Source organism: Lynx rufus, unplaced genomic scaffold (assembly GCF_022079265.1).
Source record: "Lynx rufus isolate CCGP_SWC_20201006 ecotype Redwood Valley unplaced genomic scaffold, mLynRuf1.p SCAF_7, whole genome shotgun sequence".
NCBI lineage: Eukaryota > Metazoa > Chordata > Mammalia > Carnivora > Felidae > Lynx > Lynx rufus.
In genome coordinates, this window is record NW_025814889.1 from 119,573,514 (window position 1) to 119,593,159 (window position 19,646).

The following is a 19,646-nucleotide window of genomic DNA, read 5'->3' on the forward strand; positions in this document are numbered from 1 at the left end:
TCAGGGTTTAATGTAAGTTCCTACTGATTCTTCTTCACTAAACACAATTAAGAAGATAATTTTAAGAGGGTGTGGATCCAGGAAAAAAGAAATCTTAAGACGAAAACCTGCATACAAATATTCATAGCGCCTCTGTTCATAATTGCCAAAATCTGGAGGCAACCAAGATGGCCTTCAATAAGTAAATGGATGAACAAACCGTGGTACATCCATACGATGGAATATTATTCAGTGATAAAAAGAAAGAGCTATTGGGCACCTGGGTGGCTCAGTCGGTTAAGCATCCGACTTTGGCTCAGGTCACAATCTCATGGTTCATGAGTTCGAGCCCTGTATCGGGCTCTGGGCTGACAGCTCAGAGCCTGGAGCCTGCTTCACATTCTGTGTCTCCCTCTCTCTCTGCCCCTCCCCTGCTCATGCTGTCTCTGTCTCTCTCTCTCAAAAATAAATAAACATTTAAAAAAAAAAAAAAGAGCCATCAAGCCACAAAAAACATAGAGGAAGGAAGCTTAAAAGCATATTGCTAAAGAAATGAAAGAGGCCAGTCTGAAAAGGGTACACACTGTATGATTCCAACTATTTGACATTCTGGAAAAGACAGAAGACAGTAAAAAGGTTAGTGGTTGCCAGGGGCTGGGGGGCAGGGGAGAGGAGAGATGAACAGGTAGAGCACAGGGGATTTTTAGGGCATGAAACAATTCTTTGTGACACTGTAATGGCTGCATTTGTCAAAACCCCAAACACTGTATAACACTGAGAATGAACTCTAATGGAAACCACAGACTTTAGTTAATAGCAATATTGTTCATAATTGTGACAAATGTACCACATCAATGCATGTTAATATGCGAAACTGGGAAGTGAATGGTGGAGGGGGTATGTTCAATAACTTCACTTTATGCTTAATTTTTCTGTTAACCTAAAACTGCTCTAAAAAGTAAAGTCTGTTAGAAAAATTATAAGGCAGTTTGAAGAGGAAAAAAGCTGGCTGACCTGAACAGAATGATGTGAATTACGACCATCTCACATACATTAGCTTATGATGGCCTATTTTTGACTGAAATAATATGAGTATAATAAACTACCAGGACATCAGTGTAGAATTATCTTGGTTTCAGAAATGGAGGGGACCTTAGAGATGAATAAACAGGCTTAGATAAACTTAGAAATTAACCAATTGTGACCACCAAACACTCCAAATGTTTCTGAAGGGGGAACATTATGTTTGGTTTGTGCTGGGGCAAAGTACATGTATTTAAGTATTATGGAAAAAAAATATAGTTGCTTAGGATGCAAGAAAAACTCTCTTAAAATTATTTAGGTTAACACATTGGAATGTACCCCAAATTACTATATATATCTGTACCTACATGGTTTAATTTAGCTAATTTTACAGACTCTTTGAGGGTTCCTAAAGCTCTTTGTCAACATAAATGATCCACATTTTCAGCTATTTTATTTTGTTTTTAATTTTTTTAAGTTTATTTCTTTCTCTTCAGAGAGAAAGAGAGGGAAGGGCAGAGACAGAGGGAGAGAGAGAATCCCAAGCAGGATCTGCACTGCCAGCACAGAGCCTGATGTGGGGCTTGAACTCACAAATGGTGAGATCATGACCTGAGCTGAAATCAAGAGTTGGATGCTTAACCAACTGAGCCACTCAGGCAGGGACATTTTCAGCTATTTTCAAACTCCGGGCAATAAATGTTCCAAGGGCTCATTAGAGAGGTAGTGCAGCCTAGGGTTTGGAGTTCGGTGGTGGAGCTAGATCACCTGGGTTCAAACCCTGGTTGCACTGCTTGCTGGCTAACCTTGGGTAAGTTACTTAACTTTCACTGGCTTTTGTTTCCCCACATGTAACATGGGGACAGTAGCAATACTCACTCATGATTAAATGAATTAATGCACATAATCACATGTGCAGGGCCTGGTCTATAGCTGTCAAGTGTTAACTGCTATTAGTATTGAAAAACTGATTTTAGGATACCATGCTTGCAGGTCACTTTGGGGATCATCTGTGATGATCCTGCAGGTTGATGGAAACATGAAGACCACGCTATAGTGAAACTTCTCCTACTTTGGGGGAATTACATGTTAACTTGTAGGATTTCTCTACTGAACTGTGAACTCAGGGAGAGCAGGAGCCAAATCTTAGTCATCTTTGTTAACAAAGTACATTAAGGAAGCATTTCTCAGTATAAAGAACCGTACTGATTTACTTCTTACTGGGAAAGAAATTTTAATTTCAGCTAAAATGCATACTGTTGAATTGAAAACGTCTTTTTTTTTTTTTTTTTACACCCAAAGAGTTAAAAACCAGGTAAAGTTTTAATCTACAGTAATTTGGCCTAATGATATTACTACATATCAACTTCTAACATCACCAGTCCTAAAGTATTTCCCCTGGGTAGACCTGATCATTCTGGGACTTTTGACTGCAATGCTACCATGTTGAAAACAGATAAAACAGCGTCTTGAAGTTCAAACTGAAAATTAACTGCCAGTTGAGATCCACACCATTTTCAGTTGGTGAGAGTTCTAATTCACAATACAATAGTCCCAGATAACAGCAAACCTGAGTTTCTCCTTTTGAAAGGCTCTAATAAATCCACTGAGTGCAACTTCAGCCACTGTACCAAAGACTGATATTTATTTAATCAAGATGGGAGATAAGGGTTTGTGATATTCTAAGAAGCAATGAAGTCCCTATTTTCATGTAAACTACCCCAAATAAACACCAAGGGCAGCAAACCAGAAAAACCCCAATGAACAGAAGAATGGCTTCTAAACAGAAGGCCTTTTCTGTTTCATTTTAAGCAACAGACAAGTATTTAACTAAATTATTCTCCGCTGACACTATTAAAATGGCTTCCCTGTTATCAGAATGGAATTTCAGATCCACTTAATTTCAAGAAATTGAAATTCAAATCACAAATCTGGTTTTAAATGGTGCTATGTGCTGTATGCACTATTTGTGCGGATTACAGCATCGAAGTAGCTGGACTCAGATAATTGAGTTAATAGCATTAAATCAGAGATGCCAAATTAATTTCTTAGACACGTTCATAAATAGCTCTAAAATTATTATGAGGCTTGATGATTGAAAAATGTTCCCATTTTATTGTTCACTGGTGACATAATTTAGAGCGGATATATATTGAGAATACCAGATTCCCAGAATTATAAAACCGTGAACCAAGACCCCTACAGGGCACCTCGTCCCATGTCCTCATTTTCTAAGTAAGAAAACGAGGCCCAGGGGAAGCAGGCAAGTGCAGTAGTTAAATGCTGGAGTCAGATCTGCGTTCTAGTTCCAGATTGGCAAGTTATTCACTATGTGACCTCGGGAAAGTTACTTAACCTCTCTCAGCCTCAGTCTCTTCAAGAGTAAAGTGGGGGTAAGGACACTACTAATCTCTAGGTTTGTGATAGGATTCAGTGGGATAAACACACAAAGCACCCAGCATAGAAGACTGGCACATTTTACCTACTTGGTAAATATTAGCAGTTATTATTATTATGACTAAGAGTGACTTCCACAGCATGTAAGCAGCAAGAAAACCAGAACATAGAGTTCCTGACACATACCACAGCTTTTTTCATCTAAATATAGTACCTGGGATAAAGATTCTTTGGCACTGACAACAGAAGTATAACTCTACATCAAATAGAAGGATAACTATTTTCAGTCTTTCTGTTACTGAGCTGATCCAAATATTAAATCAGTGATCACATACTGAGGTCTCAGTTTCATGAAGATTCACACACCCTCAGCCTTCCAAGAGCAATCAGTATTACATATTTGCCTTCATAACTGTTTTAGTTTAATTCAATGCTTTTAAGTATTTCCCACCCAACAGTGCTCATATAAAATAAATGATGATGGAAACTGGCCGCAAATAAGAGTTAGGGTTCACTTGCTGACAAACTTAAATTTGAGTGTTAGTTGCTATATGGAGTAAGCCTACTATTCTCAATCTATACTGTCAGTCAGCGCCACACCCCTCTATATATCTGCTATGGAGGAAGCAAGAATAAAGGATACAGAAAAAAAACAAAAGCCAAAGTGGGTGTGCAGCAGGAGTAAAACTTGGTCTGGCTAATACAGCTTCCTAGGAACCCAGCAATCACCAATCACAGGCATTTGCAATTGCCCTTTTTGTCAACGTTTACTGCCCTTACATGATTTAACTAAGAGTTGAATGGTTTTTTTTCTTATACTAAAAAACAACAACAACCCAGAATAATTAAGAACTAATACCCATAAAGAACATTAGCTTTATATAATATGCTCTCAATACTTTAGCATTTGATAATTTTTTAGTTAACTGGTGGTCTTTACAGTAAATGTTCTCAGACTGACAGGTAGGTGCTTAAAGCATTTTCTTGCAACCAACTAAAGACCATTTTTCTCAATCTGGAGAATGACCAGTGTATATACAATTAACTTTAAATTTTTAAAAATAATAAATGTAATATGGCACAAATACATAAATATATCCAACGGATATCAACTCAAACTACAGTGAGATAAACTCAAGTATAAACATGAACAAAGCCCAAACACCTTTTTATGGAACAGCAATGTGATTCAGCAGACCAACAGATGAAGAAAATAGTCATTTGAAAAGTGGCAATTTGTAACCATACCCGGTATTTAGTATTTCAGCGACTAGAAATAAAATTGTTTGGCAAACTTACCCTCATTTTTGCACAGGCATCTTGGGTTGATTCTGTCCCTCTGAGCTCTTTTATCAGCATAGAACCTAAATACTAAAATACAAAACATTTCAATGATTTATGAAAAAGAGTATAAATATGAGTTGCGATTTAGAAACCAAACTGTGGAAGTCCTATTGGCTGGGTTTCCTGGCTGAAAGTTGCTGAATAACTTTAAAAAACTAAGAGTAACTAATCCTAATAAATGCCTTTAGAAAGAGAATGCCGTAGAATTAACTACAGTTCTGAGGGCTGTAAATTGCTCTTTATAATAAAACTGCAGCATCTTCTAAAGATGCCATCTTTCAAATCATATTTAACTGCAAAATGGGGGCATCTAAAAATGTTTTCCTTTTTTTTTTTTTTTTGAGGCAGCAATGTCTGCAAAAATAAATCACACTACTCTCTACGTAATTACAGGGTTGTGTGAGACAGCTGAGAAGCTAAGCAACATGCACCCCATTTGGGCTGACTTGGCTGCGTAGGTAATTAACGTTAGGCTGTTCTCGGGCGGAGACGCAGTTTGGGGTCTTTTCATTCACAGCTGCGCGCCCCGTGGTTGATCCACCTGAGAACGGGATGGGCGCGGGATGGGAGCCAGCGGGGAGGGAGAACGGCATCTCGGTTGTTCCCGAACAGAAAGAGTTCAGTCCCTGCTGCAAACCCACACGGAGGGCTGAATGGGGGAGGGGGAAGATGAGAAAAGTCTCCTCCCAGGAATGACTAACCACCGTGCGGTTAGGTGATCAGATCCAATACCGCCTCGGGACAAAACGCCACTCAGGCTCCATGTTCTAGCTGCGGGGCAGTTTGTAGCAAAATGCCTCTTTTGCCTTTCCACCAATAGACTCCTCTTCAACTCTTTGAAGCTTCAGTCGGGTTCCTTTGTCATTTTTTTCCCTCCCTAATCTCCCTCAAAAAAAAAAAAAAAGAGCTCTTATGTGTTGTTGTTGTTGTTTTTTTAAAAAAGTGAATTAAAATAATTATTTTCCTGACATGACTGAAGAAACGCTGGCACTCCGCAAAACCGCAGTTGGGAATCAGGCCTGCAAACCAAGAAATTGCCGACTGGAAGAGGGTGAGCCCTTAAGGGCTGGAGAGCAGAGGGCGTGGTTAAGGGCCTTGAAAGGAGAGTTTCCAAAGGCTCAGGGATTTGGTGTTTGAGCTTTGGAGGAGGAAGGAGGCATTTCAATCCTACAGTTTTGGAAAGATTACTGCTGAAATAAATCCAGTGCTTCACAATAAGTAGGCAGTAAAAGAGGGATAGATAACAAAATGAAAAAAAAAAGGCCAAATTGCTATGCAACCAGAATGCCCACATCTTAATCAAATTAAGAAAAATGAATTCGGTGAAATCCTTGTTTTTTAAGATATCAGTGAAGTTTGTCCTAATTGAAACATTTCTTTGTAAAAGAGGTGATTTTCCTTCTCCAGCTGTAGTCATGACAACCACCACCTGCCCCCGCCCAAACCTACAGTATTTTTTCAACACCTCCCTGTTTATATTGCATTTTCAGCTAAGCCTGATTCTCTCTTCTATTAGAAAAAAAATACCCAGTATTATAATTCTAGTGAAAAAATCTGGTAGTAGAGCCAATGTTTTGAGATCATTAGTGAGTGAGTGGAGATGTCTGTATGTGCTATACTTCTATTCATATCCATTTAAAGATCATGCTTTATCTCATTTAAGATATACAACTATATACAAAATAGATCTTAAGCTCACAAGATTCAAAGGGATTATAAAGCTCTATTTACTTGGACTTTCTCTGTATAGAAAAGGCTACTTTAAGAATAAGAGAAGGGACAGGGCGCCTGGGTGCCTCAGTCAGTTAAGTATCTGACTTTGGCTGGGGTCATTGACCTTGTGGTTCATGAGTTCGAGCCCTGCGTTGGGCTTTATGCTGATAGCTCAGAACGTGGAGCCTGCTTCAGATTCTGCGTCTCCCTCTCTCTCTGCTCCTCCCCAGCTTGTGCTGTCTTTCTCTATCTCAAAATAAATAAATAAGTAAATAAGTAAGTAAATAAATAAGACATTAAAAAAAAGAATAAGAATGGGAGAATACTTTAAGAGTTTCAGCAGGGGACATTTTGGTATATTTTCAACATAAAAGTAAACAAGCCAGAAACACACCCTCTATCCCCTCTGGAACCCAAATATTGAATTCATAGTAACTTACAAAAGCTTTGTAATCACACGATTGGAAGATGAGCTTTTCTGGGTGGTGTTGCCAGTACTGTACTGGAGTGGAGGCTGTGGCTTCATTTGGAGGTCGCAAGGTAATGGAAGGTTCTCCCCAGTCTCCTGTCTGAAAATCACATTTATTCTAGACGTAATATGAGCAGTTGGCCAAGTTCATTCCCTATAGCTAGCCTGAGTTCTTCTTATACACGTGTGCTGGGATGTGCAAATGCATTCGGGTGTATTATGTGCACATAAATACTTTTACTGTTTATTACGGTTTTATATGTGGTAGCATCATATTTCCCAAAGCTGAGTTAATTTTTGAGGTGTGAAAGAAGTTACTCCATTTTTAGATTGACGCCCTAAGCTAAGTAATTTTAAAATAAAACATAGAGATCTTCATAAATGAGGCACTAATTCATAGTTCTCTGTCACAACAGAAAAGAACATACAACTTTGAAAAGACTTTTCTGTTTTTAACCTTGATTATTTGAAATTTTTAGTTTGAACTGCTTTTACATTCAGGATACACAGTTCCATGAATTTCAGTTTCCAAATGTGACATGTACTGTGTTCTTGGGATAATTTTATATCTCTGGAGAAAAGGTAGTAAAAGTGTGACTCTAAACAAAATTTTAGAAGAAAAATTACGAATGGATGACTAGTTTCCCTCATCTGAATTCATTTGGATTCATAAAATGCCACTGTGACTGTCTTGGATGTATTCAGCTACCTTTCTCAGAAAACCTAAAGCACACATGAATAATAAACACTTAAATACCAAGTTTGGTCATATGTGCAAATGATTCACAAATACAAGCACGTGCACATATGATGGCGTATCATATAACGCATATGCCCACTAAGACCTGAGACAGAAGGACATCCCGTAGTTTCATTTACCGTTTTCCATGAGGTTAGCCTCATATAACGGTTTAGTGTGAGCATCTATGAACTGAGAGGTCCATGCTGGCAGGTGTTTTCTTGGCTCTAGTCCAATTTAGGTATTATATATGGGAGATTTCTCACTCTCTTCCCTGAAGATTCTCATTTCATGAAATTCAGCTCTTTGTTCTCAGATGGACATTAACAAAACTAGACAACAGGCAGATTTCCAAAGCCACTCTCTTTTAACCTGGATTTGGCTGGTCTTGTAGAATTATAAGGAATTACTCTTCTCAGGAGTTGAAAGAATACAAATAGGTCTCATGAACTCCAAAAACAAGTAAAACTTTGGTTAGAGACCAAGTTTCATAGAAGTACTAGCAAATAGGTTGATGCTGTAGGGTTTCTTAAGGAAGATTTTCAAGGAGTCTAGGATAAGAATGCAAAATTGTGGATGGAGATGTATGTTTTGGGGAAGAAAAAGTCTACAGCTTTCATTAAATTCTTTGAAAGGATCAGAGACCCTAACAGGTTAAAAACCACAAGTCTCCAGGAATAGCTTAAATAGGATGTGTGTTTTGGGGAAGAGGACCAGCATTTCAGTTTTCTCTGTTCGGTCTGGACTTACATGAGGTGGCTGCTAATGCTGGGAAGTGGTAGGCATAGGCTTTGCCTTCGGAAGTTTCTAACAGGCTCTGGAAAAATGGAAGAAAATTCTAGAGCCCCTCCAGAATGCCTTTTCACTGGGGCAGAGAATGTGAAGCTTTTCTCTTTGAGATGGGTCACTCCTAATCTCAGGAAGAGCAACGTTAGTATCATGCTAGCTCATTAGTTTCTCACTGGAGTGTGCGACCTATCAGATTTTCTCGAGCTCTCCCTCACGCTCTAGTCTAAGCTATTCTTTGTACTTGAAGATGGCTCGGTTCTCCTGTCTCCTGTCTGTTGATACAGTTAAGACTTTACCTGGAATGATTACTTTAGCATTTTTGTGTGCCTTAGGACCCATCCTTGACTCATTCTTGAGTTTTCTCTTTATATTTATATGAACTTTTATTTTGTAAAAGCAATGACTGACTTCAATTAATTTTAGGAGTAAGTTTTCCTCTGGCTGCCTATTATGATCTTCTCTTAGCCTTCTCTTTCAAACATCTGGTCTTAATTATGTCTCTAGTCTTTAATTCAACGGGCTGTAATTTGCTCTTTAAAAAAACTAGTAAAAATTGAAAATGCAGGAAATGTGGATTTTGATATTATTTTGAAGGTGAGTGTAATAACCTTTAAGTGATAATACCTATAGTTAAAGCTCTGGAAACATGCAGCTATGAGTTCTTAATTAAAAGCTCTCCCCAAATCTGGCAAGTCCTCTAATCTGCCCCATTAACCTGCTTCCCGCCCCCGCCTCGATAAAGCAACAACAACATAGCAAACAGGTGTTGTACATTTAAGTCACAGGTAACACTGTTAATGGAACAACAGAAGTTTGCACGCAACTCCGTGGAATGATACAAAAAGAGGAGCTCGTTGATGTTATAAGATCCTTCGATCCAGTGTTTGCTGAGGTGACAACTTAAACCAAGCATCAGATCTTCACATGAGACCTGTCATAGTTCAGCTGGGTACACCTTGGCCGAGCTCAACAGGCAGTTTTCAAAACAGTCTGAACAGACATGGCAGGAGATGGGGGTACCACAGGTTGCGGGGCAAGGGTTGGGAATAGGGCTGGGGGTGGGGAGAAGTGGGGAGAAGCTGGGGTTATGGGGACATTTCAGGTATTAGTACATTAAGCATGCAAATCATATGCAAACTCATTCTCTAACTGTTGAATTAACTCAGGCACGTTTATAACTAAATTTCAATGTGAGTTCCGTACATTTAAAGCAGAACTACAGCCAAATGCTGATCCAAATATTTACATCATCCACATAAGTCGTAGCAGCCATTTTGGGAGTAACAAGCCCCAGCACATACCAACTCAGTCTGGAATTCATCCCGACCTCTTATTTGATAACCACTTGAAGAAGTTCGTGGCACATCCATTTAACTCTGTTTAGGCAGCGCCATCATCTGCTCTTCTATGACTTCACTTTGTCCAGAAATCACAAGCCACCTGCTTTGAATTCAGAATGATCTGACAGGGCCTCCCCTACGTGCTATGGGGGAGGGAGGAAATTATAGGGAAGATAAACACAGTCCTTACTTTATTTTCTTTGTGGCCTTGAAACATTGCTCCAGTCCAAATATTTTTAAATTCTCTATACAGACTGAATCTATCTTTCTGGAAACAGACACTGAGTTTTGTCACATTTAGGACCATTTGCAGAAATTCATTTTCAGATGAGGGAAAAGTGTTGTTAAGATTGAAGGTATAAAAAAATAAATTTATTTTCTTCCTGGAAATTCATCAACTTATTATTATTGTTTTTAACCTTGGATCAAAGAATATTTATGAGACTCAATTTATAGGTGTTGATTCTTCTCTTTGGAGTTAATTTTATGAGAATGGACAGACTTGGTGACACATTACTACAAAGGGCAGGAATGGCCTTGGCCTTTGGGTTTGTTCCAGCTTCAACTGGTCAGCTGACAGTACAAGGGTCCAGAGAACAAGGGTGCCTTTGGGCTCACCCACCTTGGAGGCTGGACTGCAGCAGGAATGAGCTAGGGAGGAACTGAGTAGGGCAGTATATTGTATGGAATAGCAAAAGAAACCAAAAAGCAAATTAGGGTTTCTTCCTTAGCTATAAAATAATTCCACACTGTGAGGCCCATTGTCAGGTCTTGCCAAATAGTATACTCATATCAAGATGGAACCTGTATTTCTTCAGGTAAATTAATAAAATTAATTTAATAATTTCCCAGTTTTTAAAAAACGTTTAATATGAAAAAAAATCAAACAGATGTTTTGCCTCAAAAAATGGTTTATAATCAAAACTTACATAATCAAACCTTATCCTCAACGAACAGATCTGAACACAGGTAACAATGACGCAGCAATATTTAAATAGAATAAAAAAATACAAGAGGAAAAGGTTGGGGTAAAATTCCATCTTAAACTGTTACTGACTGACAGTACTCCTTTAAAGGCTTTAGCAATTACAGAAGAGAAATGATTCAAGGCACTCTTACTAGATGTCTTCAGGCTACTTTTTTTGAGCTGAAAATACTCACACCTTTCCTTTATGTTCATGTATTGAATGATCTTAATATTCCAAGTATTTGGTCATGGCTTAAAACCTCATTTACTTGTATGTATGTGCCTATGTACGTATGTATGTATAGGATATTACCAACAAAACAAAGGAAAATTAACATCATTAAGTGTCCTTTTGAGCTCAACTAACCTTTGAAGATAAAGGAAAAACATAATTTGAGATTAGAGCTTTAAACGGAAAATTGATTCTGTTGAACGGGTATCTACCAACTGCGAACCAAAAGTGCATAGACTGGCCGAGTTTGAAGGACAGGTAGGCCATACTTAAATGTCTTTCATACCACCAGCTGAAAGGTATAAAACCACTAACTGAATTTAGTATCTATATATACTAAGTAGTATATATACCATAGAAAAAAACTCACAGAAGTCTACCGATAGATTTTTATTGGATGGCAGAGTCTAAAACGCAGCTTTTAAACTTTGCCTTATTTTAAAAGATGGTAAAACCGTATGAATTTTAGTTCATATGCACCGGATTCATAAGGCAAATGCTAAAATATCATAGTGTGTAGCTTTCTCCCTGCAAACTGGAAACTGAAGAAACTCCATATTCTATATGCTCCGTGCATACAAAGGGAAACACTGTCGATATCCTCATTCTCTCCTTGATAAAAAAATTTCCTAAAGATGTCAGTAAATAATTATGACTTAGATTATTATCACTTAGATTCCTAACATGAACAGAAAGGTACAGTATTTTCCAAGCCTTGTATTATTCTTTAAAATTTTTTTTTAAATTAGGATTTAATTGATTTTTTTAAATAGAAGCTTTTAAATCTTTTATACTAGGAACTGTTTCCACCTACCTGCTTATAAATTTAGTTCTGAATATTAACAAACATTATTCTCTATTTCTTCAGAACACTTAATGAAAAACTAAAATGATTTTAAATGACAACTGTTATTTTAAGGTTTCACTTTCAATAATTCTGACAAATATCAGAGATGGGCTACCCAAACATTCATAAGTTATACATGATTACATGTATTTTCTGTCATCTCTAAGGCTCTGAAGAATGTTACATAGAGCTCTATGCTTATAAATATGTATACATATATTTGGATGTGAATGTAAAGAAAGGCCTCCTGCAAACATTCACACACACATAAAAGGAGGATGCCACAACAGTTGTTTTAAAAATCTTCAGGAATAAAGAATGCTAGTTTGGTCAAATGCAGTTGGTTATACTAAATTTGTTCCTTTTGATGATAAAGAGCAGAGATGGCCACTTCTGAACATGAAAAAGCACTGGTTAGCATTTACGGGTTCGGGAGGGACCACTGGTTCACTGAAGCATCAGTACCAGGCAATGTAGAGACCCCAAGATCCCAAGAGCCAGAAGTCCCATGCACAGGAGGGGTGTGCCTGATGTGGCTCCCCTAAAAAGGCCCTCACATGCCACCCTGAGAGCTCTGCTTAGTGATTCTCAACCAAATGTCTCAACCTCTCAGACAGCTCAGACAGCAGGCTATCCAATGGCAAAAATTTATTCAACAGGATGTGAAAACAGGATTGTATTTTAAAATACAAAGCAGAAAAGACCAAACATGAAAATGTCTACTTTCCAAACAAAAAGTGATTTTTTTAAAGTATGCAAAGGTAAAATGTGAATATTTGAATATTAGGTGGCTCAGTGTAAAATGGGTCATGATTTCAACACTTTCCAAAGATCAATTCAGAATCGTCAAATGGAAAAAGGCTGAGAACCACTTTGTAGCCGTAACAGTGCAGCTCCTGGCTATACTACTCCCACACTTGCATAAAATGTATACAGAATATCATGCAAATCATACTCCAATATTTCTCACAAGTAAAGCACACGAACCTTTGAGAACTGTTAGACACAATGGGTTGAATAGCCCATGGACATGGGGAAGTACAAGATGAAGAAGAGTAACACCGATATATACATGTGTGTGTATATATATATATAAAAATATATATCAATTTACCCTTTTCCTTCTTCCTGTAAAAGCAAATTAACACAGACACCTGGGATGAAAGTCAAAACTCACATGGGACAGATTTTAACTGCAGACTTTAAAACCAAGTATGTTTCTCATTTTAGGACAATGTTTGCACGTCAACTAGTCACAAGGCACAGTGAATGAAATATAATAGACAAGATCTCAGGAGTCATTAGACATCACGAATTTTCTGCATTGCCCAGGACACAGTACCTGTAGCTATTGACAACACTTTGCAACACATTACAGAGCGCAAGTTCAGGAAAGAAAATAACCATTTGTAACCTTACATTATGAACCTGATGGATGGCTGAGAAAGGAAATCCAGCGTTCTGATTCGTCCATATCTCACAGACAGACGACTGCTGATATAAACAGAAAACTATCTCATCTTGTCAATATTTAGAACATGGCAGCTACCATGGTAGAATCAAGGAAAGGAAGGAGGAACATAATAAAAAGCAAAGAATCACATTTCTTAAACACTGACTCACGCACATACACACACACACGTGCACGCGCACACACAAACTCAAAAAATGTTTTAGGATGCCCAGGTTTAATAATTGGCTTCCAAGTCATTCTTTTGCTTAAAAGCATTTTGGGTTGGCTGAAGGGGGGGGGGTAGGAAAAAAACACTTATGCATTAGTTTTATATCAAGGGAGATTACCAATAAATGCACATCTTGGAAAAAGCAAACTGTTTTACATTTGCCAAAGAGAACGGAAATATCTTCCCTCTTCACATCATTCATTTCAGAGGATAAATAGTTTCATGAAGTTCAAGATGGGAAAAAAGCCTTTAACGCAGAATAAATGTTTTTATTTTCTTATCTTCAATGACCAAAAGCAAACAATGCAATAAAATGACTTTCCTGACTTAGTCATTGCTCCACTTGATAAACCTAGAAGATCCTTCTCCCTCCGGAGTTCTCAAGGGCAAAACTGCGGTTGACATGGAAAGAAGCATCAGTCTGCCACTCAGCAGTGGAAGTGTGTGTGGTGGGGGAGGCAGGAAGGAGATTAGAGCAGGGAGGGGTTGGGGCCAGGAAGCCGGGGTCTGTTACTGAAGCAGACGCTTTGGTGAACAGCACTGGGGAGCCTAATGAGTCAGCTCCGTGATCTCAACTCTCCACCACACCATTAACAATTAAATAATTAACAATTATTAAAAGGCAATAATGTTTGCTTAGAACCAAATGCCAAACTAAGTCCCCTCCCGGGAATTACAGCAGAACCACCAAATAAAGCGAAGAGACTCCTGGCTTGATCTTTATAGAGTTCTTTTCCTGAATTCCATCATTCTAAAAGACACCATGAAATTGAATCACAGAAAATGGCAGCATGCCTAAACTTACTCAGTAAGCACTGTGAACATCCCCAGAATTCACAAGCAGGCCGTACAAAGATCATGCAGGAAGGAGATAAGAACATAACCACAATATGGTTTAGAAGCCCGGCAAAGAACAATCGCATCAGCAAATGAATTATGGAAAAGAAACTTATCCCTGGCTAAATGTCTTCCCTACCTCCACCCTCCCAAAAATGCTCACCAGAAATTTAACATCTCTCTGTCCAGTTACAGTGGCATGTCCCACCCACACACAAACATCTTTGCTTTCCATCCCTTCTGTCATCTGGATAACTTGCTGGGGACGGATTGTTAGGTAACTGGCATTTCCTTAAGGAAGTAAGATCCCTGGGGGGCCTGACCAAAGGCAACTTCAACCACCTCCCACTTTAAGTGGTTTAACCAGGTTTGCTACTCTCAGCTCCCTCTCTCAACTCCATGCTATTTCCTCCACAGGGGAGCTTCCTCTTCCTACCTTTCAAAAATTAAAACTCTAGCAAGCTAAGTGTTGCCCATTAACCTCCCAGCCTCATCTACAATAGCTGCCATCTGATTTAAATATACTAACTTCATGCTTTGGTGGGACTGCCATCTTAACTGGCATAAAACATACTTCTAGGATATCCTTGACCTTTTCAGTACTATCATCCACAGTTCTGAGCTAATTCTTTTACAACTTTCAGAGACTTTTAGTGCTAGAAGTAACCCAGGGACCGCTTGTTATCTGCCAGATGAAGGCGCTGAACTGACATTCAGAGAGGGTAAGTGGCTTGCTCAGGTCACACAGGGGAGGGTCACAAGTCAGCCTGTGGGGATGGCTGGGAAGGAGTGCCAGCTTGGTACTGACTTCACAGGAAGCCAAGGAAGGCAAAGGGAGTCTCCAGTTATATGGAGATATGTATTGTTTTACTGATCCTGGAACAAGTGTCTGTAAACGTAACCAGTTCAACGAAGAGTCTCAACTCCATTGGAGTTCAAATAACCTGAATGTTTTATTGTTTTCCAATCCTTATTCCCAAATGGGCCAGCCCAGTCTCCCCTCCCTGATGGGCATCAGGCCACTTGACATTTTGGGCAGATCTCCTAACTTCCTGGTCACTGTGAGTCACTAAGAATCCATTTTGTATGCAACTCCAGTATCATCTGATTCGAACTTTGCCTTCCCTTACCACAGGCCAGTCTTGAGGCTTAAAAAACCATGGTGGCTAAAAGAGATTTGATTTGTACTTGGTCCTCTTCTCCTTTGTTCTTCCTGTAGGAGCAGGGAGGAGTGGGGTGGAATGGTCAATCCTGGAAACCCAGGACCCAAGCTCTACCTCCTTCATGCCCTTTGTTGGGGAGGAGAGCACAGGACAAGGACAAGGGCCTCTTTTCTTATCTGGCTATGGCTAGATTCTCCGTCGGCTGCACTGCTTCTCCAGGTGACACTAACTCGGCTTCCAGCATCCTTGTGTAGCTGGTGCACCCACCCTGCCCCACCCCCACACAGGTTCTGCTGTATACCCCTGTGAGATCTTTGGAGGGCTCTGCTGAGGAAGGGGAGTGGGTCCCCACTGCACAGTTCCTGATGTGAGAAATACGTCCCCAGCTTGACTTCCTCTAACCTCTGCTCAGCCCTCCTAGCGTCCATGCTGGCCCCTTGGATGGGACGCAGGGGACAGGGTATAACCCAACCTCCTCAGGACGGGCTTGCTCTGTGACCACTCCCCTCTCTGCCAGGAGATGTCCCTCCAGTTCCCTCTTCTTCAGCTCAGGCTGGTGTATCTGCTTGTCAGAATTCCAACTGTGGAAAGAGATGCCAGTTTCCCCTTCTGGTAGGTTCCCCCACTCTGGATAGACCTTCCTCTTAGAGCTCTTCTCACTAGGCTTAGAGGGCACGGGGACACCTCTCTCCTCTGCCACATGCTCTCCTCAATGGCTCAGACAGTTCTCAGCCCTTCCCAACACCAATCTTCTGCCTGTGCAGACAGGTAGCTGACTGGGCAGGGCAGGACTCATTACATGTTGGTCAATCCTGAACAAGGTATCTGGCTCCATTCTCAGCAGCTTTCTCTTGAGAATGTTTGGTACTTAGTACCTACATGAAATTTCCCACTTAACATCTTGTTACACGAATATTATCTTCCAACAGTCCCAGAAAGTTACCACAGTTAAGGAGGGAAGAGACCATCTCATGCATCACTTATTTTATTTTTAGAAATCCATATAAAAATTTTTTCAATGAAGAAAAAAAACCTACCTCTAGTCACATACACTGAAGAGACTTTGTATATGGTTTATATACATTTTAAAGACGTTACAATAACTATTTTCATGTATAAGCTATGTCTTAAACTTAGAAAAAACAGAACTTCTATAATTTCCAACAATTAATTGACTCAATGCAAATGGTAAAAAGTCAGACTTTTAAAAAAGAGTTGAAAGTAGATGCAGTTAATTGAGTTTTAGTTATGGAGGTTGTTGAAGAAAAAGCTGATAATTTCAGATACCGCAGTAATTCTGTTGGCAATAAATAATTCATCAGGCTCAAAGAGCAGTTACTTCAGGGGGATCAGCTGTAACTGGTGTCTTCATAATATAAAATGGCTCTTCTTCTAGACACAATGGTTATTAGACTGAGTGCCAGAATGATTTTTTTAAATGCAAAAGAGTTTCCACCACAGAATTTCACTACATTGATGAAGATAATATTTCGGGGTACAACTTGTACTGAAGTGCTGAGTTTTGAACAATTCTGAGAAAGAAAATACTGGTGATAAGATTTCATCTAGGGCCCAAATTCCTAGAACAGTAGTAACTTAAATCTAAGCTTCGATTAAGCGTTAGAATGTCTTCATCTGTGAAGAACAATAATAGTATTTGACCCACTTATTTCATCAGGTTGTTCTGTAATTCGTTAAGCTTCATGAGAGACGGAACTTTTTCACAGCTAAATTTCTAGGACCTGGAAAGTAGAAGGCCGTCAAATGTATTTACTGAATCAGTGGAATCATAGAATGTGTTCAAAAGTTTCTTGGCAAATAGTAAAGCACTACAGGAACATTAATTACTGCTGCTCGTTACCATTTGTAATTGGTCCGCTTTGTTGTTGACACTTGTGCCTTCCGTCAACGACGTCACTGCTGACGTATTTCTGGTAAAAGGCACCAGAAATTAACCTTGCAGACTTTTTATTAGAACACTTCTCATCTTTCCTGATAAAAGCTGACAAAGGGCTGCTCACTTCGTTGAAGACAGAAGGAACATTTGTAATTAGTACACCTCTATGTTAAAGGCCAGCTTATACAATTCTATAAAAGGACGTTAAACATCCCTCTGCAAGTTCATTTGCTGACTTCTCAGGCTAACTTAGCTTATCTGAACCTGAATTACCATGATATCCAAATAAATGGGGATTAAGGAAAGATGTGTAGTAGTCTTATAACTGAGATACAATTAATAATTTAATGTTGATTTCCTTGATGAAGTGAAGGTATATAATTTTATCATTAGTGTAGACCTCTCTCCTCACTCTGGAAATGTTTTCTTCAAATACAACACACAGCTCACTCATTCTTGTCACCGTCCTGTATCTCAGGTTACCAGGAATTCAGTTCAGAAAATACAACACACTTGCATTCAAATATACTGACAAAATGGAAAGCGCATTCTCTCTCTTCAAGGTTTTCTTCCTAAAGGTGGACTTCTTTTCTGCTCAACTGGTAGCAATCCAGTAGTTTATAGTATATTCTCTCTTCCTCCTCATCTATTTCCCCCCTCTTTACCGGAGCATTCTCAAACAGTGCTATAACATCTTCTACTAAAAGCCAACAGACTCCTTCCCTTGATCACCTACTCAATTTCTGCTCTTCTTTAAGAACCACAACACCCCAAGAGGTGCCTATGCCGTCTCCATGTTCCCTTTTCCTGTCCTCACTTGAGTCCACCTTTCTCCTGAGCTCCAGACTCAGACACCCAGTTGCCTTCTTGGCACCTCTACTTTGATGATTAATAGGCATCTTAACCTTAAATGTCCAAACCAAGCTCCTGCTTACCTCACCTTCTTTTTTAAGCCTTCTTGTCTTAAAAAATGGCAAATCCCTCCTTCCAGTGGGAATCATCCTTTTGCTCACATTTCCCATCCAGGAGCAAATCCTGTTGAATCCACTTCTACGGCCTTCTCATCCTATCACTGCCTGATCCAAGCCACTACCTTTTCTCACTTGGATTATTCCATGAGCTTGCAAACTGGTCTCATTGCTTTCACCCTTGCCTCCTTAGTGCTTACTCTCAATACAACAGCCACCATGACCTGTTTGAAATGAAAGCTGCATTGTGCTGCTCTGCTCCATTTAACTCACAGGAAAATCCAGAGTCCTAACGATGGCCTGCAAGCATCTCCGTCCTCTGCCACCCATCTCCGCTTCATCTGTCCACCCTCCGCTCCTATTATTCTTCTTGCTGGTTCTGGACAGCAAAGCACACTCCTGCTTCAAGCCTTTGAATGTGTCTCCCCTTCTGCCTGAGATGTTCTTCCTCCAGCTACTGTGGGACTAGCTCCCTTATCTCCCGCAGGCTCTACTCCAATGTCACCTTCTCAGAGAAGACTTCCCTGAGCATCTGGCATATTATATCCAAATTAAGTCTATGTTTCCCACACTGTAAACAGATTATTCTTTCAAGCGGAAGTTGAACGTTTAAAAAAAGTTTACAGCATAGGAATCTGTCTCCCTGGCACCCTGACATCATTCCAGGACAGCTACTGCATCTTCTGAGCGCAAGGCATGGGTCACAAAGTAAGTAGGAAACGGTTCTGCTTTTTGTCACTGTTTATGGAATGCAGACTGTTACAGACACAATCCCTTTTCCACTGTCAGGACCCGTAGTAAACTGGGATTCAGAGGCTGATGGTGGGTCTTGGAATGGAGCAAGCTGACAGTAGCTCCATCTACCCACCAACACCAATTAGGCTCTGACAACCTGCCAACACTGTGTAGTTAGTTTAATAATAATAAAAAAAAAGTGTGTGAATAGAGCCCTCTGGTCAGATTCTACCAGAGATGAAATTTCCTGCCTTGTTCTAGCCCTGAAAAAGAAAATCATTTTTTTCTCGGTTTCTCCCTTACTTTTGTCATAATTCTTTCACTTCGGGTTGTTCAGAAATTGACCAGAAAGAATCCAACAAGAAATAAAAAAGGTTCAGGGTGAAAGCTAAAGGTATAATGAAGCCCATTCCTTCTCTTGGATGCCAGCAGTTCTAAAATAAAACAAAAACAAACTTGAAGACTGAACAAAACAGCTTCAAAGGCAAAAGAAAAAAAGGGCACCCTAACAAAGGAAGGCTCGGG

At 39.5% G+C, this 19,646-nt stretch overlaps 1 protein-coding gene across 16 annotated transcripts in view; it reads right to left on the minus strand.

The window, feature by feature from the left end:
- Window positions 1-19,646, minus strand: part of ANKS1B (ankyrin repeat and sterile alpha motif domain containing 1B) — a 1,075,523-nt gene that overhangs the window by 51,236 nt on the left and 1,004,641 nt on the right. For 8 of the 16 annotated variants that reach the window (XM_047066127.1, XM_047066126.1, XM_047066125.1 and 5 more), the window contains 2 exons: window positions 6,897-7,025; window positions 4,699-4,770 (listed from right to left, as the gene is read on the minus strand). In XM_047066127.1, the coding sequence (XP_046922083.1) occupies window positions 4,699-4,770; window positions 6,897-7,025 (201 nt within the window). Of the gene's footprint in view, window positions 1-4,698; window positions 4,771-6,896; window positions 7,026-13,258; window positions 13,334-19,646 lie in introns of all 16 variants that reach the window. The other 8 variants (XM_047066124.1, XM_047066133.1, XM_047066131.1 and 5 more) reach the window with 2 other exon arrangements.